This window comes from Delphinapterus leucas, chromosome 1 (genome assembly GCF_059928025.1).
Source record: "Delphinapterus leucas isolate spDelLeu-1000000601 "Yukka" chromosome 1, BTC_Dleu_Yukka2, whole genome shotgun sequence".
Classification (NCBI taxonomy): domain Eukaryota; kingdom Metazoa; phylum Chordata; class Mammalia; order Artiodactyla; family Monodontidae; genus Delphinapterus; species Delphinapterus leucas.
In genome coordinates, this window is record NC_143129.1 from 176207023 (window position 1) to 176232091 (window position 25069).

General features: G+C 51.2%; 1 protein-coding gene across 2 annotated transcripts in view; it reads left to right on the forward strand.

Moving 5' to 3' along the window:
• Nucleotides 1-11098: 11098 nt before the first annotated feature.
• Nucleotides 11099-25069, forward strand: part of IFFO2 (intermediate filament family orphan 2) — a 49344-nt gene continuing 35373 nt past the window's right edge. Inside the window, exon 1 of one of the 2 annotated variants that reach the window (XM_089900071.1) lies at nucleotides 11099-12107. In XM_089900071.1, coding sequence (XP_089756197.1) covers nucleotides 11452-12107 — 656 coding nt within the window. In that variant the 5' untranslated portion in view covers nucleotides 11099-11451. The remainder of the gene's footprint in view (nucleotides 12108-25069) is intronic. The other variant, XM_022551887.3, reaches the window with a different exon arrangement.

Below are 25069 nucleotides of genomic sequence, written 5' to 3' on the forward strand. Positions count from 1 at the left end.
GGAACGGTGGGAGTGTCAGAAGTGGGAGAGAAGGCATTGGCTTTAGAGCCAGAGGTTAGGATCCCATCTCCACTATTGCTAGCTTCACAGCTCTGGGAAAATCCCAGAGCCTTGTAGAGGCTGGATATTTTCGTGAGTACAACGGCAGAAGTTATGCCCACCTCAAGGGCCATTGTGAGCCCCAAATGAGATAAGATGCTCAGAACAGAAGGCACATAGTAGGTGCTAACCAAATTGTTTTGTTGCCCCTAAAGCAATATCTTTTGCTCCGTGTCCTCATAACACTTTTTCTTGGTGCCTCTCTTGGTCCCACTTACTAGAGGTGAACTAGTGTCTAGTTATTCAGGGACCTGGGGCTGGAACCTTCTTGATGTCAAAGGCCACATCCCATGCATCTTTAGATCTTCCACCTGGCCCAGTGCCTTTTATGTTATGCAATAACTTTTTTTTCAAAGGAAAATACCTTTTCTATTTTTCTCCTTTTAAAAGCAATAAGTGCTCATTTTAAAATGGGGAAAGAGGGCTTCCCTGATGGCGCAGTGGTTGGGAGTCCGCCTGCCGATGCAGGGGACATGGGTTCGTGCCCCGGTCCGGGAGGATCCCACGTGCCGCAGAGCGGCTGAGCCCGTGACCCATGGCCGTTGAGCCTGCGTGTCCAGAGCCTGTGCTCTGCAAGCAGGGGAGGCCACAACAGTGAGAGGCCCACATACCGAAAAAAAAAAAAAATGGGGAAAGAATTTGGCTTTGTCAAATGATGTGAGGCTTAAATGAGGTGATGGTGGTGTCGTCCTTACCATTGGGGCTTGTAACTGTTATTATATATGTTTTGTATATATATATATATATATATATATATGTTATTATTATTCAGAAAACACAGAAAGGTAGGTAAAAGAACAAAAACCATCAGCTGACCTTTTGCATGTCCTTACAGATTTTTTCCTATGTCTATACACGTAGACAAACCCACAGACATAAGATGAATACTTTAAAAGTGGGGTTTTATAGCTTTTTTCATTTTCTAATTGAAGTATAGTTGATGTACAATATTACATAAGTTATAGGTGTACAACATAGTGATTCACAATTTTTAAAGGTTACAGTTACTACAAAATATTGGCTGTATTCCCTTGCTGTAGCTTACTTATTTTATACATAATAGTTTATACCTGTTACTCCCCTACACCTGTCTTGTCCCTCCCCGCTTCCCTCTCCCTCACTGGCAGCCACTAGTTTATTTTCTGTATCTGTGAGTCTGTTTATTTTTTGTTATATTCACTAGTTTGTTTTATTTTTTAGATTCCACATATAAGTGATACGGTTTTACAGTCTGCTTTTTCACTTCAGTGATAACTGGAGGACCTCTCTCTAAGCCAATAAAGATAAGTGTGTATTATCCTTAGGATCACTTGAGTATGACTTCTTATGGATGTGCCATGACATACGTAGTCAGTCCCCAGTTGCTGGACACCGAGATGTTGCCTATCATCTGAGTTGGGCTGGAAGGTGCAGGGCAGGTGTAGACCGAGGAAGCCTCTGGCTGGCTGAGGTCTCTGCAGTTACGAAATAGCCATTGGGGAAGTCACCAAGAAGGCTGACGTGGTGACTTCTGTGGCGAATAATTTCAAACTTTCGTTAAGGACAATTAGGGAGCTGGTCCTGTTACCAGATGAGGCATGAGTTCAGACGTATTCCTCCTCTTCATGGTGCTGGAAGTGGCAGGTCTACTGGGAAGAAGGGCTTTGACTCACTCCTTGCTGACAGTCGCCTCCTGGGAGGTGGGAGGTGTCCCCACTGCTGGGATGTCTGTTTCAGCAGAAATGGGACCACGAGGTCAGAGAGGACCTGCCTGCCTTCCTCTGAGGGATTTCCCTGACATGTGAAAGTCTGTTTGCAAAGCAGAAATCAGAGGTAAGGTACGTGGGGATTTACCTAGCTCACCTCCTAATGGAAGCAAAGCAAGCCAGTAGAGAAGCAGAAGCGTCCCCACGGGGTAAGGACTCCCCTGTCAGGCCTGCCTTGTGGTTTCTGGAACTCCCAGGGCCTCCCTGGCAACAATCCACACATCCTGGTCCCCCATGAAGCTGCAGGGCCCTCTCTCACCCTGAGGTTGGTGTGGATTTTGCAGTATCCAAGCAGGACCTGGCTTAAGGTTTCGGACCTTGGATCTCCAGGCCTTGGAACCGGGCAAAGAATCTAGCTTCTCCTCTCCAAGCTTCAGTTTCTCCATCTGTAAAAGGGGAATGAGGCCCTTCCGTCAAATTGATGAGGTTTGGATAGAATGAGATGATCCATGTGAAGCACGTATACGATGCCTGGCACACAAACTACTTCTGCTGGAACTGATCTGAGCAGGACAACGTGAGGAATAAGTGAAATGCCACATGTGAAGCAGAGCGAAGACTCTCAGTACCTGTTGGTTCTTGACGTCAGGGGCCCATCTCTTTGGACAGAGATGGACATGTCGCATCACGCAGCTGAGCCCTTTGTAGAGCTTTCCGACGATGAGAAGAATGAGGCCTGAGAGGTCATCTCCTCTGAGAGAGGGCTGTGGGCTTTAGAGTGACCTCAGAGAGCCATCCCCCTCTGTCAGCCTCCCTCCCAGGAACTTAATAACATTTCACTTAGCCCCTACCACAACCCTATAGGGCAGAGGTTTCATTCCTATTTTATAGATGGGGAAACTGAGGCTCAGAGGGGTCCTGTATCACACATCCAGTAAGGAGTCATCTTGTTAAGCTCTGGGCTCAAAATGGATTAGGGCACATCAAAGAGAGGGGCCGTGCATCCTTGGGGCTGGTCTTCTGGCTGCACTGGCAAAGGGTGAGTGGCCTGGGACTGGGGCGACAGGATATTGCTTCTCCTTCCCAAGGAGCTCCGGGTCAGATAGACGGTGTCCTTCCCTCCCGCAAGGAGCCCTCCCTTCTTGAGATGAGGGAGACAAGGAATTGGTGGGAATGCTACAGATAGATGAATCTACAATGGGGGAGAGCAAGAGGCCCCTACCTATCCTGGTTTTGGGGGTGCAGAGTGGTTCTAGGGAGAAGTGCTACCCTTCACCCTAATCCTAACCCTAACCCTTAAAATAAAAAAGGACTGACTATGCTAAATATTTTTTCTAATGGAAGTATAGTTGATTTACAATATTGTGTTCGTTTCAGGTGTACAGCAATGTGATTTTTTAATGTATTTTTTTCAGAGTATTTTCCGTTATAGGTTATTACAAGTTATTGAATATCGTTCCCTGTGCTATTCAGTAAGTCCTGCTTGTTTATCTCTGTACTAAGTATTAGCTGGGATCTGGAGCAGTCAGGACTCTCATACACCGCTGAGGGGGTACATTTACAGAGCCAACTTGGGAAACTGGCAGGATCTGCTAACTCTAAACATACACATATCCTGCGACACAGCAATCCCGTCGCTTGATTTCCACCCAGGAAGAACAAGTGCTATGTTCACCTAAAGACAGAGATGAGAAGGCTCACAGCAGCTGTACTCCAAATAGCCCCAAACTAGAAACCACCCAAATGTCCAACCGTGGTAGAATGGACAAATACATTGTGACATGTTCATAGCGTGTGTTATTACCCAGCAAAGAAGAAGAGTACAATGCTGCCACACTCAACTACATGGATGGATCTCTTACAGAGAAGATTGAGCAAAAGAAGTAAAAAACTTACTGTCTGATTCTGTGTGCATGAGGCTAGAAAGGAATCCATGGTGAGAAGAGTCAGAACCGGATAACCTTTGGGAGGTGTCTCTGAATGGGGTCACCAGGGATCCTTCTGTGTGTGGGAAATGAGCTGGGTGTGGAGTACCCTGGGGTGTGCATACATAGAAATTCGTTGAGCCATGCACAGAATATTTGCTGAACGTACATTATCCCTTAATGCAAAGTCAAAACAAGACAGCAAATGAAGAAGGAGACTGCTACCAAAACCAAGATCTGGAGGATAAGTAAGTGCTAGCTAGTGAGAAGGAGACAAGTGTCCCTGGAGGCGGAACCAGCATGTGCAAAGGCCCAGAGGCAGGGTTGCATGGTGTTGCTTCTCATCGTGGCTCTGGGCTCATCTGATGAAGCTCCTGCCCCTCGCTTCCCTGTGCCCCTTTCTACTCACTCGAAGGCCGTCACCGTGGAACAGGGTGGCAGAACTCACTTCAATGGCTCCCTTCTCAGATCAACATCTGACTGTTCCATCTTTGGGTTGTTGAGGAAGAGGCTGGAGCTGGAGCAGGTCGGATGGGACTTGGAGTTAAAAGTTGGGTTCAAAGCTCAACTGTTCCATTAATTGTGTGTTTTGGGGTAGGCCCTTCACCCCCTAAGCCTCAGCCTCCCCATCTGTAAGGTGGATCTTTAACAGGTAGGGTTTCAGTGACAGAGTCAGGGTAGAGAAGATGTTTAACAGATGCCAGTCATGTGGAAATGAAGGAATAAGGCCTGAAAGCAAGGGCCTCCCCAAATTTGTGGCTCCCCCTAAAATGATCCAGCATGACCCTGCTTAGCCTTCTGCAACCCTCAGCCTTGATTTCCTACCTCGTGGAGCTCAAACCACTCCCTAGAACGGTGCCTGGCAGGGTGCTGAGGAATGTTGACTCATGACAGCCGGTGCTTAATACATGTCAGGTGCTGCTTTCAGCTCTGTGGACTTGTTTCACCCTCAGGGTAACCCCATGAACGACTACCATCCCATTTTACAGAGGGAGAAACTGAGGCACAGAGCAGTTGAGTAACTTACCCACAGTCACACAGTTAATTGATTGAGCCTGGACCTGCATCCCCTGCTCGTAACCACACTGCCATACAGCCCAGCTGGCCTTCATGAGAGAGGCCTGCGGAGGCCTGGAGAAGGTGCTGGAAGCAACCAGGGCTCCCCCAAGGCTGCTGACCAAGATCAGGGATGTCCAGGCAGCCAGGACACTCTGGTGCCCTGACATCAGTGAAACCCACACCCTTTACGAGGAAGGCAAACCCACCCAGAATAATTGTTGAGCCAACAGGCAGCTTAAGCCGCCTGTAAGCCTGCAGATGTCCAGGAGGGATGAGGCTGGGCAACATGCTGCCGAAGTCGCCCTTTCTGCCAGAGTTTTTTTTTTTTTGACTGTTTTTATTGTCATTGTTGTTTTTGGGGAGGTGAGATGGGCCATCTCAAGAATTTCCCTGTGCCTTGTAAAGGATTAATTTTCACCTGTAGCATCACGTGGGACTAATAACCACTCCCTTTCCTCTGTGCCATCATGTTTTATTGCTTTCTTTCATTTCACCATGAAGAAACCTGATGGGAGTATTCTAGAAACTGCAGCCTGGGGTTGGGGATGGGGGACTCAGGGGGGGGGCAGTTCATTCTCCCTGGCAGTAGGACTGGGCTCAGATGCCAGAGAGGGCCATTGGGTGTGGGATCATGGGAGACGCTTATTTTTTCCCCTGCTTCTTAAGACATTTATGGGCTTTTCACACTGGCATAAGCAAAAAGAATGAAAAAAAATTATGGTGATAATAGCTAATATTTATTGAGCATTTACTTCATGCTGACTTTATATGCATTAACTCATTTAACCCTTACAACCCCCCTCTGGGGTAACTACTCTTATTAGTCCTATTTCCAGATGGGGAACTGATATGCAGAAAAGTAAAGTAAATAAGGTAATGAAAAATTCAAACTACCAAAATTTTAAAAGAGATTGGCAATAGAAAGCAAGGCCCTACCAATGCCATAATGTGGATGAACTTCAAAAACATGATGCTTAGTGAAAGAAGCCAGACACGAGGGATCACATATTGTATGATTCCATTTATAGGGAATGTCCACAAAAGGCAAATCTAAAGAGACAGAATGTAGATTAGTGGTTGCCGAGGGCAGGAGGTGGAAACAAGGAGTAACAGTAAATGGCGTGAGTGAGAGATCATACTGGGAGAGGTGACATATTCTAAAACTGATTTATAGTGATAGCTGTGCAACTTGGTTAATGCACTAAAAACTGTTGAAGTGGGTGGATTGTATGATATGTAAAAAAATGCCTCAATAAAGTTGTCAAACCAAGAAATGTAATTAAAATGTGAAAATCTAACCCTTATTGAACACCTCTTAGGCACTTTACAGGAATTTTTTCCAGTGCCAACAGCTCATTCAGTTGTTTACCTAAACTCATCTTTGTTGAGCACCTATTATGTGCCAGGCACCATGCCAGAACATGGGGGTACAGTAGTGAACTGGACCTGGTTCTTGTTCAAGATCCCTGCCCTGCTGGAAATCACGGTCTAGCAGGTGTTGGGGAGTAGGGCGGGGGTGGGGTGGAGATGACAATGAAAAAGCCAGCAATGGCAAGAGAGTGTATCTGGGGCTGTCATGTTGTAGGCATGGTGCTGGTATAGCCCAGAGGAAGCAACCCCATTCAGGCCTGGCAGGTGCTGGGAGGACAGGGAGGCTGGGACCTGAAGGATGAGGGGGTAGTTAGCTGGTGAAATGGCAGAGGGCTACAGTGGGGAAAATGAAAGTTGTTTGACTATTCTTTCTTTCTTTTCTTTCTTTTCTTTCTTTCTTTCTTTCTTTCTTTCTTTCTTTCTTTCTTTCTTTCTTTCTTTCTTTCTTTCTCTCTTTCTCTTTCTCTCTTTCTCTCTCTCTCTTTCTCTTTCTCTCTTTCTTTCTTCTCTTTCTCTCTTTCTCTCTCTCTTCTTTCTTTCTGTAACTGTTTATTGACAGCCTGCCAGGGGCCTGGCACTTTGACAGGGCAGGTGGCAGAGGCAGAGGGTATAAGGGCCTTGTGGGTGAAGTCATACCCATTTCACTGATGGGCCTCAGAGAGGTCAAGTGACTTGCCAGTTTACACAGCTGGAGCAGAGATACAAACCTAAGCCAACTTTTGTTCAAAAGCCCATCTCTGGAAGAAGAGACCAGGCAGGTCAGACACACTGCTGTGAATCTGAGGGCCACGGGTAGGTATCCTGCTAAGAAAACCCATCCTTGATCAGCAAGTGGAGGCTGGCATCCTTCCTGGGGATATTCCTTTGTCTGTTGGAACAACTCCTCCCTCCACCTGGTGAGGGCCCATCTGTAGCCCCTTTGGATTATTGATGGGGGAGGTGAGGGTACCCAGGGCTGAAGGGAAGGGACCACTGATTTCACTGTCTGGCTTGGGGTGGTACTGAGCATTGGAGAGGGAGTGGGGGCCAGAATTCTAGACCAGACTTTGCCACTAATTATCTGGGGCTAGTTCCCACCCCTCTCTGGGCCTCAATTCTCTTGTCTCTAAAATGGGAGCATTGGGCTTGCTGCACTCTAAGCTCTGTCTGGCTGACATTGATGACCATGACTTCTGGCTATAGAAGTCTCAGGAACTATATGGGCTGGAAGAAGAGTGACCAACTCATCCCGGTTTGCCTGGAACTTTCTGGGTTTTAGCATTGAAAGCCCCACATCAAGGAAAACTCCTTGATCCTGGGCAAATGGGGACAGTTGGTCACTCTAGCTGCAAGGGCATTAGGCTGGCCTCCCCTCTCATCTTGCCCACAAAGAGCAAGACACACAGCATCTCGCTTTTGCACCTATGTGGCCACAGAACTACTTTCTAGCCATTTTGTTTGTACAAATCATGTTTCTAGGACTCAGTTGAAAAGCCCTTCAAGTCCAGGTACCACTTCGTCCATTTCCTTTGGATCTCCTGGCCTTGCGCAGCCATCTCTTCCTGGTCAGGCTTCCCTCCGCTGCACTTCGGCCCGGTCTCAGGATGGTCCGTTGGGTTGTTTGTCTCCATTAGCTCCCCCAGGGCTCCTGGAGCTCTTGCATTGCTCACGGCTGTTTCTCTAGTGTTAGGGCAGGGTCTGTGCTAAAGCAGGAGCTCAAAAAATAATCTTGGAATGTCTGGATCTCTCCAGGCCCAGGACAGGGCTGGGTGCCTCCCACCCCACCCCGCCCCTCCAGGAGGGCTTCACACTCCAATTCCAGGGCAATGCTGTTGGCAGGGCAGATCCTTCAGAGAAAAGACAGCAGGGAACCACTCCCCAGGTGTGTCTTCTTAACCCTTTCTGTGGGTTAAGGCCCCTTAGGCATCTGGTGAAGCCTGTGGATCCACCTCATAATAAATTTTTAAAAATTGCATTCGGACAACAGTGAAAACAATTTTACTAAAATACAACTATCAAAGTACTAAAAAAATTTGTGATATAGTAACATGTGTTAATACATTAAGTAAGATTTAGTGGTGAGTCGAATACGATCTTAATTTCAGAGCGTGGTAGCTTAAGTGATACTTTGAGATATATAGAAACTGAAGGTGATGTGAAAATACCTGTGATTTCTATTAGTGACAAAATCACAGGGACTTCTATTTGTTGCCTGCATTCATGATCAAGGGAGATGCTGAATGCCATTTAGGGATTAATGAAAATAAAGATATAATTTTTGTCCATGGCATGGACCTCTCAGAATTCTATCCTCATCCCCCCCAGGGTCCGTGAACTCCTGTTTTAAGGCAAAGGGTTTTGATTCTTTAGGTTAAACAAGAAAATCACCAAGAGAGGAGAGAACAAAGAGTGAAGAGCAGTGACCACATTGGGTTGGGTTAAAAAGAGAAATGTTTCAAGACAGGTGAGTTTCAGCTCTGAGTGTTGGAAAGGTGAGCCTATTTTCGGAAGGGAGCAAGGAACTGGGGGTTGAGGGAAGGAAACTGGGGAGGGTTGGCTCCTGTGACTAAACAGCCGACTAACATCACAGCCACGACCTCACCCCAGAGTATGCTTGTGTCTCCTTTGTGTCTCTTCTGTCACTGAGAAAACCAAGCCATTGTCCCTGTGAGACAGGGTACCTGCCCGCAAGCTTACACACAAAGAAATGGAACAAACACAAAAATTAATAACAAGACAAAAATTAAATTGCAATTGAAAAAATGCAGCCTGAAGAATGTGGAACATGCCACATACCTGGTTATGTGCACACAGTGCAAGCCGCAGGCGTTCAAAGGTACGGGTTACCTCCCCTCTGAGGTTTTTTTTTTTTTTAGACATCTTTATTGGAGTATAATTGCTTTACAATGGTGTGTTAGTTTCTGCTTTATAACAAAGTGAATCAGTTATACATATACATATGTTCCCATATCTCTTCCCTCTTGCATCTCCCTCACTCCCACCCTCCCTATCCCACCCCTCTAGGTGGTCACAAAAACCACCGAGCTGATCTCCCTGTGCTATGCGGCTGCTTCCCACTAGCTATCTATTTTACATTTGGTAGTGTATGTATGTCCATGCCACTCTCTCATTTTGTCACAGTTTACCCTTCCCCCTCCCCACATCCTCAAGTCCATGCTCTAGTAGGTCTGTGTCTTTATTCCTGTCCTGCCCCTAGGTTCTTCAGAACTTTTTTTTCCCTTAGATTCCATATATATGTGTTAGCATACGGTATTTGTTTTTCTCTTTCTGTCTTACTTCACGCTGTATGACTGACTCTAGGTCCATCTACCTCACTACAAATAGCTCAATTTCGTTTCTTTTTATGGCTGAGTAATATTCCATTGTATATATGTGCCACATCTTCTTTATCCATTCATCCGATGATGGACACTTAGGTTGCTTCCATGTCCTGGCTATTGTAAACAGAGCTGCAATAAACATTTTGGTACATGACTCATTTTGAATTATGGTTTTCTCAGGGTATATGCCCAGTAGTGGGATTGCTGGGTCATATGGTAGTTCTATTTGTAGTTTTTTAAGGAACCTCCATACTGTTCTCCATAGTGGCTGTATCAATTTACATTCCCACCAGCAGTGCAGGAGTGTTCCCTTTTCTCCACACCCTCTCCAGCATTTATTGTTTCTAGATTTTTTGATGATGGCCCTCTGAGGTTTGTGGTGAGGATCCAACGGGGAAATGGACAAGAGGCCAGCAGCATCGGTAGGCGGGTTAGAGCATGTGTTTGGGGATGGATCGCTGTTCCTCTGGTCTCAGCGACCTCTGTAAAATCGGGATAACAACTATGGCACCTGACATATACTTAGCACTCAATAATGGGAACTACTATTAGCGTTCAAAAAATTACCATAGATGTTTGCAAACTGGTTTAAGAGACACCAGGAGACTGGAGAACTTCGTCTTTACGGTGGTAAATATGAAAACAGACTTGAATGAATGAGTGAATGAATGAATGAATGCGTCCTCTGGTGGGCTCCGCCCTCTATACCTGTTCTGCCCTCAAGCTGCCCCCCAAGCAGTTCGATGGCCCGCTCTGGGGTCAGCTGCATCTCAGCATATGAGTGTGCGGTGGTGGGGAGGTGGTCATTCAGGGCGGGGGCGCGGCAGCAGCCCAGGCTGAGCTTGCGGGTGTCACATTCCGGGAGGGTCTTCGCTCAGTCTCCCCACTCCTGTCCCCACCATCCGTGCGGCGCATCTTTGGACCCGGGGACCAGCGGGCTCGGCATTGCCCAGGCCAGTCTCGGGACGACGAGGCCCGCAGTTAGAGGCGGGGGCAAGCGGTAGAGGAGCGCTCCCGGGTCCACCGCGTGGGGGACCTGCCGCTGAAAACGCTGCCTTATCCTGGGAAGGTCGAACTAGGCCGCCCCAGGCTGGAGTGGGGGTGGGGTTCGGATACACCTTCGGAGGCTCTGGTCCCCCGGCTCTTCCAGGCCGAGGTCTCCCTCACCTCGTGGTAATCTGGGGCCGGGGAGTTGGGGTGGGGTGGAAGAGAAGCGGGGTCTCCTTGACAGAGGACGTGGGGGAGGGGACTTCCTAAAGGGGGAAACGAGCGCTGCCGTGGCTGCTTGTCCCTTTAAGAGGCCGGGCTGGCTCTGCGGCGGTTCCACCTAACCGCGTGCCTGGTGCAGCTCTGCGGTCTGTGTCCCCGGGCAAAGAATCCTAGCCCGGCTGGAGGGCTGGACCCGGCGCAGGGGAGGGAGTGGTCCAGCCCGGAGCTGGGCGGAGCCAAAGCTGCAGACAGCAAGTCCACCGAGCCGAGAAAACGGTGGAGCCCGGGAATGGGAGGAGCCACGGGGCCGTGGGCGGGGCCCGGCGCTGCGGGCTTCGGGGACCCTGCCTCCAGCTTTGGGAGCGCCGCAGAGGAGGGCGGGGTGGGCGGGGCGAGCTTGGGAGCGGGGCCTGTGTCTGCAGTGGGCGGGGCCCGCCGCAGAGGGGCAGTGCAGGCTGAGAGTCCTCTGCGCGCTAATAACCGCGGAGCCTCCACAGCGTCTCTGACAGCCCCGGCGCCGGTATCAGCGATCCTCGATACCTCGCGCAAGCCGCCGCGGCCTCCACCACGACCCAAGTCCAGTCCCTCGCCTCGGCGCCCACATCCGGGGGCGGTCCGGCTCGCTGTCTCTGCGGAGGCCGCATCTGGCGTGCATCTGGAACCGACCGGCAGGTCGCGCTGGATCCTGCGCCCTCCCTGGCCCGGCCGCGCCGGGAGCCCTGCCCGGAGCTGGAGCCGCACTTGGAGCCGCGGGCCCGGGTCCCTGAGCCGCGTAGCCGGCGCATGGTGAACTCGCTGATATTCGGGGAGATGGCCTTGGCCTCCGTCTGCCCGCCGAGCGGCTCCGGGGGGACCTGCCCCGGCGCGGGTGGCGGCGGCGGGGCCGGGCCAGGGCCATCGCCGGTGACGGCGGCGCTGCGGGACGACCTGGGCTCCAACATCCACCTACTGAAGGGGCTCAACGTGCGCTTCCGCTGCTTCCTGGCCAAAGTGCACGAGCTGGAGCGGCGCAACCGGCTGCTGGAGAAGCAGCTGGAGCAGCAGCAGAGCGAGCGCGAGCGGAGGCTGCGCTACAAGACCTTCTCCCGCGAGCAGGCCGTGCAGACCGGGCCCGAGCTGCTGCAGCCACCCGCGCCCGGCGGCGGGCACGGCAGCGGCGCGGCGGCCGGAGCCAACGCCAACGCCGCGGCTCTGGGCGGCCTGCCCCCCGGCGGCGGCTCGCAGCCGCAGCACTACGGCCGCCTGCCCGGGACCATCTGGAGCTACACGCAGGTGCGGCGCACGGGCGGCGGCGGCGTGGAGACCGTGCAGGGCCCCGGCGTGTCGTGGGTGCACCCCGACGGCGTGGGCGTGCAGATCGACACCATCACGCCCGAGATCCGCGCGCTCTACAACGTGCTGGCCAAGGTGAAGCGCGAGCGCGACGAGTACAAGCGGAGGTGAGTGGGACCCCGCTCCTGCCCCCGCACTCCCAGCCGGGGGGGGGTCTTCCCTGTCTCCGCGGCCAAGGAATGTGTGCGTTCGGGAGGGGCCGGGGGCGGCAGCTGGTTCTGGCAGGTGGGCTGGAAGCTGTATTTGCAGAACGCCCTACACACGCTTGGAAAACTCAGTTATCTAGTTCCAAGAATGGGAGCGGGCGCTAACTATGGTGGGGGACACCTCCGCTCCGTCACTGGACCAGGCACATTGTTTTCTAGGTGACATAGTGACCATTGGTGTTTTCCGTGCTCTCATCTAATCCTCATGGCAACGCAAAGTGTGGGGCATTCTTATCCTCATTTCGTAGATGAGAGAACCGAGGCACAGAGATGCAAGTGACTTGCCTAAGATGGCTTGGCTAATAGGTGGTGAAGCCAGGATGTGAAATACTACCTGGCTAGTCTGTCTTCCAGCTTAGGTATTTTCCCAAGGATGTAGAAGGTGGGCTCTCCTCTGTCAATGGATGAAAAGAAATAACTCTTAAGTAATCCACTGGCTTCTTGTTCCTTGAATTAAAAAGTCATGTGTTTAAGAATGGTTGGATCTGTCCACCGAGGCCAGGGTCTGCTGTCTTGCTCCAGCTCTGTAAGGTCCAGCTGGCTGGGCTGGATAACCAGACCTACATCAGACTGGCCACGAGCTTTTAGAAACAGCTACCTTCACCTCTCTTCTCCCCACCCCTAATTCTCATGGTTTTTTGGACCCCAACAAACTCAGCCCTAAAGGCCCACAGAAGGAGATAACCTTAGGCTGGAAGACTGGGCACCGAATGGACCCAGACCACTGTCTCTGCTGGAGTATGGCACAGACTGCCTGCTGAACTGGCTAGCACCTTCCTGCCCAGCCCAGATTCCCTAGCTGGGAAACTGACATTGCTTCCTGCCTGCAACCTGGCTGACAGTATTGTCAAATCGGCCTTCTGATAAGAGTAGAGGGGTCTGTCTGTAGCATCTCAGGCATGGATAGGGGCAGGGCCCTCTGCTGTCCCAGGCATGGGCAACTCTGCATTGGGAGCTGTGGCTCTGAACTTCAGGGCTTGGAGGATGCACTGAGAAGCATCTTTCCTCCATTCCTCGAGTCCTAGTGCTCACATGAGCACAGAGAGCTGGGCATGGGTCTCCTTCCTTTTCCTCTACTGGCAGGCTGGCCACTGGGCGGGATTCACGTGCCAGCTCCATTACCTGCCTGTGAGAACCACTGGCTGAACCACGTGGTCACGGAACCACTCGGAAGCCTGTTTACTTATCAGAGAAATGGGAATAATAAAATCCATCCACAGTTGCCCAAGGGGTGAGTAGGCTGGTGATGCTTTTTGGAAGGTATACAGTAATCAACTTGACATTACTAAAGATGATCAGCTCTGTCAAGCTGTCAGGGAGCAGTTGCCTGGAGTCTCAGGTCTCTCATGCAGGGCTTGGCTTCCTGGGGGTAGGTCTTGGACCCTGCGGGGAGCAAGCTACTCTTCTGGGCTGGTTGTTTCTCCTGAGGACTTGAGAATGGCCTGGTGCCTCGCCATGCGGCGGCCACCTCTCTGCCCCTAGTGGGCAGCTTCCTTGGGGTGGGGCAGAGAAACAGGCACTTGCTCTCGATGGTGAAACTTGGAGGGATGGGCCCTTCTGTCTGCCACTGTTGATTGTGTCGTCATGCCCCAGGCTTGCGCTGTGTTTGTTTTATTGTGTGTGTGCTTTTGGGACCTGGCTACTAAGGAGATGAAAAAACTGTGCCCAATCTTAGAGGGAGATGGGTCGGCATTGAGCAATGCCCTGTTCAAGTTGCACCCAGGGTGTGGGGTGTGATGTCAGCTTCTGGCACTGGCCTGGAGTGACATGGGTGCTGCTGAGACAGGTGGAGTGTGGGTGTCTCTCTTCCCGCCCTTCTGGGGTGAGTGTGTACCTTCTCTTTCCCCATTTTTTTTCTTTTTTTTGTGAACTGGGGAGGCGCATCTTTTCTGAAGTTGATTCAGGGCTCAAGTTGGATTTTTTCAAAGCAAGTTTACTCCCGTCTTTGAGCCTCAGTTTCCCTATCTGTAAAAGCGAGAGGAGGGTGGTCTAGAACTGTCCCTGAAGCCCCCGGCTGCCTCAGAGATACCTTAGGCAGTTCCTTGAATATTAAATAAAAGTTAATGTTTTAAAAATGTTAAAATGGTCATAAAGGTGTGCTCAGTCACTTTTAAGTTCTTAGTGTTAACTCATGGAAGTCTACTTAACATTGATTTGTTAGTACTTGGCCTCAAGTTAGAGCCTTCCCCTGCCTTCTCTTTGTCAGAAGAGTACTCTGAGATTACAAAGCAAACTGCTTAAAGCTGGTCCCATTTGTAGCTACTAATCTGTGTGAGTCAGGATTTTCTTAATACTCTGTAGCCAAAACCAGAGATAGAATTAAAGCGAAGGTGGACCTGTCATCCATAATCCCAGTTCTAAATGTTAATGGATCAAAATAGCCTTATCAACCTCATGGATTTAATTTAGAATAGGTAACTGCTATATCACTGAGCCTACAATATAAATGTATACAAGTAACATTCTGTTTTTACTTGTTTCTGTATTTGGGTTTATCATAAGAATTTTCTTTTGGGAAGAGGGCAGGCATACGATCAGCTTTTTGAAAAGCTTAAGAACCACTGGGTTAGATGATCTCAAAGGGTCTTCCCAGCCTTGACAATGTGTAAATCTGAGTTTGAACTCCCTGCACACTTCTGATCTCCTGTTCGTAAGAGAATGAGACCAAGGTGTTTACCTGGGCTCTTGGCCACTGAAGGCTTCAGATCGTTCCAGGATGTCTAGCGTGGAGCCCCAAGCAGTGGCCAACAGAAGGAGCCTGTGCCGGGAAAGGAAAGGTTCCAGGGTTTCCTCTGGTCCACCTGGAGGAACTCGCAGCCTTGGAGATGTTCATTCTGCGTCTCCAAAGGGCACCCTGGGTTGTGTAGCTCAGTGTTCTCCAAGCTGGGGACTTTTGGGGTTCCACCTCCATGAACTGTGGCCATATTCATGTACCACCATCCATATTATTTCTTACGTAAAATATTTTATATAGCCTTATGGGGTATAATTTACATATCATGAAATTCTCCCATTTTACGTGTACAGTTCAATGACTTTTAGCCAGTCCACTGAGCTGTGCAACTATCAGTACAATTCAGTTCTAGAACACTTGCAACACTTCTGCCCTTTTGCAGTGAATCCCTGTTCCCACCCCAGACCAGGCACCACTGATATGCTTCCTATTTCTATAGATTTGCCTTTCCTGGGCATTTCATATAAATGGAGTCATACAGTTTGTAGTCTTTTGTGTCTGGCTTCTTTCACTTAGATGATGCTTGTACAGTCCATCCATGCTATAGCTTATATCAGCAGTACATTCCTTTATAATGCTGAATAATATTCCACTGTATGGGTAGACTACATTTTGTATATCCATTCACATACATAGTCAATAAAATGTAAATTTAACAAGTCACCTGTGTGCTACGTCACATCATCTTGTGTGCTGTCAGTGCTACAGGATCCGTGCTTTGGAAATACCAACCCAAACCAGAGCCCCTGGCCTGGGGGTGACTGGGCCCTGGCCCCGATCACTCCTGCTTTGGTTTCCTTTTGGTCCAATCAGCTCTGAGCTCTTTACCATGAGGGAAATGTGGTCACTGAAACTGTAGCCGACAAGGTTGTCAAGCATTGATTTGAAAACCAAAACAAACATCTCTACCCTGTCACCATGCAGTGCCACCAAAATACCCTGTTCTGAGTTTGCAAGCTTTCCCTGGGAGATTCCTGCTGAAACTAGATAAACTTTAGACAGGCAGAGAGTTTTCTAAATGGGCATCCTAGAGACCCAGACTCCAGGTCTGGCTCTACCATTAGGCGCTGTGTGACCTCAGGCCAATTCCTGCCCTCTCTGAGCCTTAGGTCCCCTACCTATACACAACAGGGTTCCTTTAGGTGATCCCTGCCAGCTCGCTCTACATTTCGGTCTGTGATTTGGAGGGGCCCAGTTCAGGGCTGCTCTTTCTGCCTCCTGAGATGACAGTGTGGCCTTTCTCTGTTCCGGGCCTCCCCCTCTCCTGCCTCAGGCCCCGTGTGGTTTGGAACGAGCTGGTTTTGTTGCCTCCCCTTGCAAGTTGCTGAGTGTCTGTGCCCCTGACTCCAGTCAGCCTGAAAGTTCTTGGTTTGTTTTCCCTGGAGCTTTGTTTGAGAGCCAGGATGACCACAGTGATCATTTAGCCTAGTGGTTTGCAAGTGGACTCTTTGGAGCCCTGGAGTCTAGAAGAGGGTGTCTTGGGGATGATTCTGGGGACAGTCCGGGGGGCTGACCACCTAGGATTCGGCCAACATCAAACACAGCAGCTCCACTTTCATGATTCTCAGATTAATATTCTGAGGGAGATTCGATTGGAAACCAGGGTTTTACAGTTTAGAAGAAAAGAAAGAAAGAAATCACTGATTCAGCTAAATACTTTCATTTTAGACTTGGGGAAACTGAGGCCCAGAGGGAGCTGACCCACAAAGCCGAGCCAGGCAGAACTTCTGTCTGCCATTGAGAGCTTTCTTCCCTGCCCTGAGGTGATGGCCGCATCATTTGCCTTCCACTGGGGCTTGGCAGAATTCTCTCCACCTTTTTATGTGTCTGCCTTTAAGCATTTTTTAAAAAGCCACTTTCAGAGATAGGCGGGACTTTTGTCACAGCTATTTCTGATCATGAGCCGGAAGCGGCTGGGCCCGAATGGAGGGCTCCAAAAAGGGCTGGTGGGTGAGCCAGCTGGAGCGTCCCTTGCCTTTTCCCGTCATGTGCTGGGAGGCCCTTGAGCAGGTGGGTGCTGGCCCCTAAGTGCCCCAAAGCCACAAGACTGCCCTGGAAAGCTGGTCAGAGGGCTTCGTTCCCTGCCACTTCCATTGTTTCCGAAGCTGCTGATATGGAGTCTTTATTTCTGATTTTCCTGGGAGGCAGCCTGGGATGGTGGAAAAAGGGATTGAATCCCGGTTCTGCCACTCTCTGTGGGACTATGGGCAATTGCTTGGCCTCTCTGAGCTGCCTGAGACACTGCTTTCTGTAAAAGAGGGAGAATAACTCCCCTAGGGATCTGAAAGGAGTAAATAAGCTCATGTGTTAAGGCACATGAAGCTCCCGGGACGTCCCCCATCCCAGAGCCCTCCCCCCGCCCCTGCAATATCTGTTCCCTTCATTTACAAGGATCTCTCAGCACAGCGCTGGACTGACATATCCATTTCAGGACCCATCGTCGCTCTCTGTCCTGTGGAAGGCGCCAGAGATGGTGCTGGGGGCGGAGGGAGAAAGGGCTACTTCTTTGCCCAGCATCTAAGGAGGCTGTTCTTCCTAGTCTTAGTGGTTGATTTGTGCCTCCGGGAATCTCTGGCCACCCTCTGCCCTTTCTCCCAACCTCCTTTAAAAGAAGCACGCCCCCGCCCCCCGCCCCCAACCCCAACCCCGCCTTCATTTAGCTCCTCAGTATTCCAAGTCTCTTGGGTTAGGCTGGCAGACTCTTTGGGAACAAATTTGGGAGGGCTTTTCAGAGCTTCATGCTAGAAGGAGGGGAATGAGGTCCCAGAAAAGAAAAGGAAACAGGAAGCAGGAAGCAGGGATACAGCTGACACTGAAGATTCCTTCTCCCAGGAATTTGAGGCGGGGCTTTTGCCTTGGCCACCGGATACAGGCCCCTGGGCCCCACCAGCTTACATACACACACACACAGACACACACGCACACGCACACACACATGCACGCACGCATGCACGCACGCACAAGCGTGCTCTCAGGCTCTCTCTCCAAGCCCGTGGCTGCATCCCCACACGTGTCGGTATTTGAAAGACATAGAAGGGTAGACCCAGAACTTTCACACATCCCTTGCTGCTAAGAGATGCATGGACTTCCAAGGGAATTGATTTGAACCATGCCACGTGTCAGTGATACCGGAGGCTGCGGACTTCGCATGTGGAGTCCTGGCTTTCGATCACGTTGATGAGATTCAACCGGGTTGGTGCTCCGTTTATTTCCCAGGTCATAGATGGCAGGAGGCCCACGGCAGGGAAGGAGGCAGCCCTATTGTAACCTCAGGGTCAGGATATGTTGCTCTCCCCTGACTTTCTTGCATTGGGCATTCCTGAGCACCCACTGCCTCCCCATCACAGGACTGTACACCCTGAATTGTAATTGGCTGGGATGTATCTGCCCCCTCCACTGACTGTAAGCTCTGTGGGGGCCGGCTCTGGGTCTGTCTTCTTCGCCTTGTACACAGAGAACCCATCCAGGGCCTGGGCAGAGTCCATGCTGAGCAAGTATTTGTGCAGTGAGGGGCGCTCTGTGCCCGGCTGCTGCGTGCTGGTAGGCCCCAGTGAGGCTGGGTTGACACAATAACTGACACGCATGGACTCTACATCCGGCGGACTCACAGCTTGTGGAGAGCAGGGTCTGGACCTGGAGTCAGGAGACACGCGCTCCAGTCCTGACACATCAGTTCAACAAGTTTGAATGAATACCTGTCTCCTGGTGCCACATGCTGGGCCGCCAGTGCAGGAGTTAAAAGCTGAACGAGCTTGGGCTATCACTTTGCCTCTCTGAGCCTCAGTTTCCTCATCTGGAAAAGGGGGATGCTGAGATCTGTGTCCCAACATTGTGAGAGCATTAAATGGGCTCACAGAGCTACAGTACATTGTAGGTGGTGAAGTTCCAAGAGTTACACAGCCAGATTTCACAGGGCAGAAGGGGTGAGCAGTGCTGGCTTTGTGAGTTGGGCAGAAGTCAAGAACGGGGCTTGAACCTGGGGAGAGGGTAGTCCATGACCTTGCTGGCAGCATCTGGGGGTTGTGAAGCCTCTTGGCAGGACTGGTGCTTATAAGATTCCAGGCCAGGTGGGAGGCTGGTGAATATTTCTGATGCTGCCGCCTGCCTGCCAGGGCAGTGCCCTCCCAACCCCAGTGGGCACCCATGCTTGGCTTCCTGGGCAGGATGTAGTTTCTTGCTCTAGTTCTTGGTACAAGAGTAGTTGTCACCCAATACTAAATCTGGCAAATGCCTCAGGTTCCCTTGAGGGCCTGTGGCCTGGCTGAGCCCCCTGGGGTGTAGCAGGGGGCAGTTAGAGCCCTGTGGAGTCCAGGTCGTGGTCCTGGCTTGCCTAGGGTGTTGCCCACCTGGGCGTGGGGACACTGGGAAGATGGGCTCGCCCAGTGCCCTAGGAACACTGTTGTCTCTATAACTCTATTGGAGTGATCTGCATTCTGTGCATGCCATTTAATCTCTTGCACCTTGATGTGTTGCTCTGTAAAATGGGGATAAGTTTTCTTATGCGTTCTGCTTCCCAGTGTTGTTATAAGAATCAGTTGAGGGGCTTCCCTGGTGGTGCAGTGGTTGAGAATCCGCCTGCCAGTGCAGGGGACACGGGTTCGATCCCTGGTCCGGGAAGATCCCACATGCCGCGGAGCAACTAAGCCCGTGCGCCACAACTACTGAGCCTGTGCTCTAGAGCCTGTGAGCCACAACTACTGAGCCTGTGCTCTAGAGCCTGTGAGCCACAACTACTGAGCCTGCTTGCCAAAACTACTGAAGCCCTGCGAGCCTAGAGCCCGTGCTCCACAACAAGAGAAGCCACCGTGATAACAAGCCTGTGCACCGTAACTAGGGAAAGCCCGTGCACAGCAACAAAGAAAGACCCGACACAGCCAAAAATAAATAATAAAATAAAATAATTTAAAAAATAATAAAATAAAATAAATCATAGTGAGTTCATAGCCACCATTAATTGAGTACCTACTACGTGCTAAGCTCTGTGATGAATTCTTTAAATAAGTGAGATTTAATTATTAGAGCAATTCCAAGAGGTAGGATTGATTCTGTTCATTTTACAGATGAGAGTTTCAGAAGGGTGAAGAACTCTGCCCCAGATCTCCCAGCGAGTCCAGCCTCAGTCTCCAGACCCCAAGTTCAGTGCTCTGCCTGGCAGAGACGCAGGCTGGCTTCGTCTCATGCGGCCTGGAGGCTGGTGATGCTGGCACAGGGTGGAGGAAGCAGACGAGAGGCAGGCTGAGGTGTGGGTCTCCCCGGCACCTGTCACAATATTGCCGGGGCGGGTGGCGGAACAGGAGGTGGCCACCATGCAGGGAAGACTTCCTGCTGTGACTTTAGAGTAATTATTTCTGGCGAAGCCAATGAATCACTGGCAACGCAGGCAGATGAGCCTCCTGGGCCGCCATAGAGGGCAGGCCAGCCCCCCTGATCTCTGAGGATTGAGCTCTGGGGAGGGGGAGTTCCTGGGTTGGCAAAGCTAGGCTGGGAGACCTGGGGGTGAGGGTGGGGGAAGGGATGGCGAGCTAGGAACACTAATCATTACCTGTCAGGCACTTTCCATGTGATCTGATTTAAACCTTGTGACAACCCTGCACGATGGAAACCGAGGCTCAGAGAGGAAAATTAACTTGCCCCAAGTCACACAGCAAAGTCAGGACTGGATGTGGGTCTCAGACTCTAAGTTTCAATGCTCCTTTTCATGCCCAGCGCCTGAGCACTCCCAGGTCAGTGGTCAGGGGCTCACTGCCTGATGACGAGCAGGAGAGAGCAGTGGACATTCTGGTGGCCAGAGGGAAGCTGGCCTCCACCCTGGGCTCAGGTCTGACTTTTGCTTTCGGTTGGTGCTGTGAACTTTGCCAGGGTATAAGGAACTTGTTACAGTCATTCTGTGCCTCTTGTTGGGGAAGATGAGGTTGCTGGATGTGGGTGTCTGAGAAACCAAGGTTCTGTTCTCTGGACAGTGGCTGGGCACCCACCGTGTGCCAGGCCCCATGCTGGGCACTGGGGTGAAGCAGACACAGCCCCTGCCCTCAGGAGCTCGGTGTCTGGGGACACAGACAAATGGGACAATGTCACGTGACAAGTACCTGCCCAAATAGTGCCTGTGCATACTAGAGGCACAATAAATAGTAATTAATTTAAAAAATATTTATATACCATGTACCCTTTGCCAGGCTCCATTCAAAGCAGTTTACAAATATTTAATTTATATGACCTCATAACAACTCTGTGAGTTGGATACTATCATTAGCCCATTTTAGAGATGCTGAAACTGAACCATAGAGACACTGAGGGAAGCCGGGCCAAGACAGTAAGTGGCGAGTCAAGATTCAAACCCAGGAAGTCAGGCTCCAGATCCAACCTTTTATCCTGTGTGGTACCCGGGAAGGGGCATGTGCATTGCAAGCAGCTTTCCTGCTCTGAGCCTCAGTTTTCCCTTCTGTGTAATGGGGGTAATAAATCTGGCTTCATGAGGCCGTTTGGAAGATTAAACGAAGTGATGCCTGTGGAAGCATCTTATAAACTGTTGAGTGCTGTGCCCACGGTGACTAAGTGATCGGAAGCCCTGGGCCACACCCACACTGCTGTTTCTTCTCCAACTTCTCATGCAACCTGGGGCTACTTGAAGTTCCATGAAAGGTCTTGTCCTCCCCTTGCCTTTATATCACATCTCCCCTAGATCCCAAGTCAAAGGACAAAAACCTTTGGAACTAAACAGCTCGGAGCAGAGCGTTTGTGTGGAACTTGGAAGCTGGGAAGAGAGGAGTCCAAGAGTGTTTCCACTGCTTATCAGCTCCGTGACCTTGAGAGAGTCCTTGCTTCCTTACCTGCAAAATGGGGATGGATAGGCATATTGCATGGGTGGCATGAGAAAGGGACTGAGGTGACGGCCCTCAGACACTGGCAGCTGCTGTGATGATTTTTTAAATTAATTTTTATTGGAGTATAGTCGCTTTACAATGTTGTGTTAGTTGCTACTGTACAGCAAAGTGAATCAGCTATATGTATACATATATCCCCTCTTTTTTGGATTTCCTTCCCATTTAGGTCACCACAGAGCCTTGAGTAGAGTTCCCTGAGCTATACAGTAGGTTCTCATTAGTTATCTATTTTATACATAGTAGTGTATATATGTGCCATGGTGATTCTTCAGTGAGACTGGGGGTCCTGGGGAGAGAAGCAAGGGGGCACTCCGGTGGCACTGGGGCCCCGGCCTGGGCTGTGCTGGGTCGGGGCTGTCTCCAGGGCGGCTCTGAGATGCTTGCTCAGCGCTCTCTGGCCTGCGTGCTCTGACTGCAGGATGTACAGGTGCACACAGCCCCTGCTCATCTGCTGCGCGACGGAGAGACACCCCCACAGTGGAGACACTGCCTTCCACCCTCTTAATTGGCATTTTTATTACTTGGGTTATTGAAGGAGTTTCTTGGCTCGCTGCCACCTGTTTGCCGTCTAGGGGGAGGGGAAGAGCTGGGTCTAAGTGGACCTTGTGAAATTCCCCAGCAGACAGGCCTCTCTCTGGGCAGAGTCGGTATATCTTCCCGGGGCCCACTGGCACCCCCGTTTTGTCCCCGCCTGCTGTGGTTAATGGGCAGAAGGCCATCTGGGGGCAGGGTGTGGGTGGAGACTGAGACTGGAATAGATGTGGGGAAAGCTTCTTGCAAAGTCAGAACACTGGACCAGAGAGAGAGCCTTGGAGCACTAGGCGGGACACTGGTGGGACCCTGTAGTGCCTGAAATCCAGGGATTCTGGAAGACAGCTGAGCCAGCTTAGGGCCAGTCAAGGAAGGCTTCCTGGAGGAGACATCAGCTGAGTTGTGTTTTGAAGGTCCAGTAAGAGTGGAAGAGAAGGGGGAAGGGTGCTGCTGGTAGAGAGAACAGCTTGTGCCAAGACCTGTAGCTGAGATTGCCATGCTGGTGCACAACCCAGGCCCGGGCTGGAGTCAGGACACAGCCAGAACCTGGCCTGCCTGCTCTTTCTTCTCCGCCTTTCTGGCCTGCCTCCCTCCTCATGGCCTCCTTGGCTCTCTTTGCTCTGTTTTGCTGTCTCTCCTCCTCTCTCCTTTCCCTCTTTCCCTTCTTTCTTGTTTTGGTCTCTGTTCCCTATGGCTGGAGGCAGGGGAGGGCTGTGAGGGGGTCTCTGTCCCCCACCCCCGCCCAATGCCAGGCCTTGGTGGGGGGCTCTTTGTTTGCTGCTGGGGCGTTGTGAGCCCGTGCGTGAGCCCGTGGGTGTGCGCGTGTGTCTGTGAGTATGGGGCTGAGAGCCTCTTTCTACCCGCTGTGGACTTGGAGGCCCCGGGGTCAGGACCCCACCTCTGTCCAAGGCAGACCCCTTGTACTATGGGCCTGGGGTCTTGACATCAGTTTGGGTGAGAGGGGGGGTTGCCTGGTGAGAGGGATAGCTGCCAGGTTAGAGGTCAATGCCGTCATGGGGGCCTCAGCCTCCCCCGCCCCCATCAAGGTCTCGGCCTGTGATTAGACACCGGTCGGTCGGGGAGTGAGCTGGGGAGGCTAAGCTGCTCACCTTACCTCTCCCGCCTGACTGCCCCACCTGCCCCTTCTCCCTCACACCTGTGCCTTCCTCATACCCCCTGGTGGGCCCAGAGGGTTTGAGGCTCTCTCTGAGGTCAGTTAATCTATCCCCCTGCTTCTAGGAGACGTCGTTCCCCTGTCATCCCAGATGACTAAATGTGCCTGGTGTCTTTTGAAGAAGACCTTCTGAGAGTCCGTCCCTCAGTGTTTTATCTTTTTCTCTCCACCCCCACCCACATACCCATGACCGTTTTACAGATGAGAAAACTGAGGCCCAGAGAAGGAGAGCAGCTCCCTTGAGGTCACACAGCACAGTAGGGGCTAGAACCCAGGTCCCCTAAACAGAGTTCCTTTGAAACCCTTGGGCTAAGGGATCCTTCTGGAGGCTGCTGGTCCTTTAAGGAGGGCTTTGGAAAACTTGCAGAGGCCAGAGAACGTAGAGTGAAGAGGCCTCGGAGCCTGTCAAAGTGGAGCCCACACACACTGAGCCGTGCCCCTTGGCCAGACATCCGGGTCCTCAGTGCTGCCGATGAGGCTCTCTTGGCCTACAAAAGAGACACCTGAGTTTGTCTCCTCGTAACCAGAGGCAATTTCCTGAGATCGGCCTGGCGTCGGCGTCTTGACTGAGTGGCCGACTGACCTACTGTCCCTGTCTGCCAGCCGCGTGCTCAGCTGTGCATTTCTCTGTGCCTTGGTTTCCTCTTGTATAAAATGGGATGACGAGACCCACAGGGTTGTTGATGAGCCTGGCCCACTGAGGGCCATTCCCATCCCCTTTTCTCTGGGGTGAGCCCTGGAGTTGGAGGTCTGAGAACTTTGCCCACAGTGAGGAGTTGGGTGAACCACAAAGGCTGATCCCCCAGTCTTTACAAAGACCATGTTTCTTGAGTCCCCAGCCTGGGGCTGGGCCCTAACAAATAGTATGTTTGGATCTGTACACAGTTTTCTATGGAAAGTCTTGATATTACATTGCAACTGGTTTGACACTTGCCTTTAAAGAAAGTGTTGATGTTTAAAACATCAGGACTTATTCAAGTTGGGAAAACTGGGGTCAGAGCTCACCAGGCTACTGACAGAGCCACGATTAACCTGATGCTGAGTTCAGGGAAGCCCCAACGTGTAGGTTGTTCCTTTCTGGGCCTTAAGGCGTAGTACATCCATGGGGAATTAAAAAGAAATTATTTGTTCACTCTTCCTCGGTTGCATTGTCAGCCTGCGATCGGGGCCTTCACTCGGGTGGGAGCTCTGATCCTGGAGTGAGATCGCCTGGGTTCCCATCACCACCTCGGGGATGGGTGTAAAATGGGGATGACATCTGTAAAATGTCTGTAAAATGGGGATGACAGCCTTAGCTCACAGGTAGTAAAGAGGGTTCAGTGCGATGGTGCACGCCGAGGGCTAAGTGGGGTGCCGGCCCCGGAGTTGTTATTGCTCTGTCCCTTCTGTCCCAGCCTGGCCCTCACCAGCCCCCAAGCCCCCACACAGTGAGAACTGCCTCTTCCCTCCCCATTCCAGCTGCAGAGTGGCCTTTGTGTTCAGAGCACTTCCTTTCCCCAGCAGAGCTGCCTGCTTGGCTGGCAAGGAGGAGGTCGCATCCCCT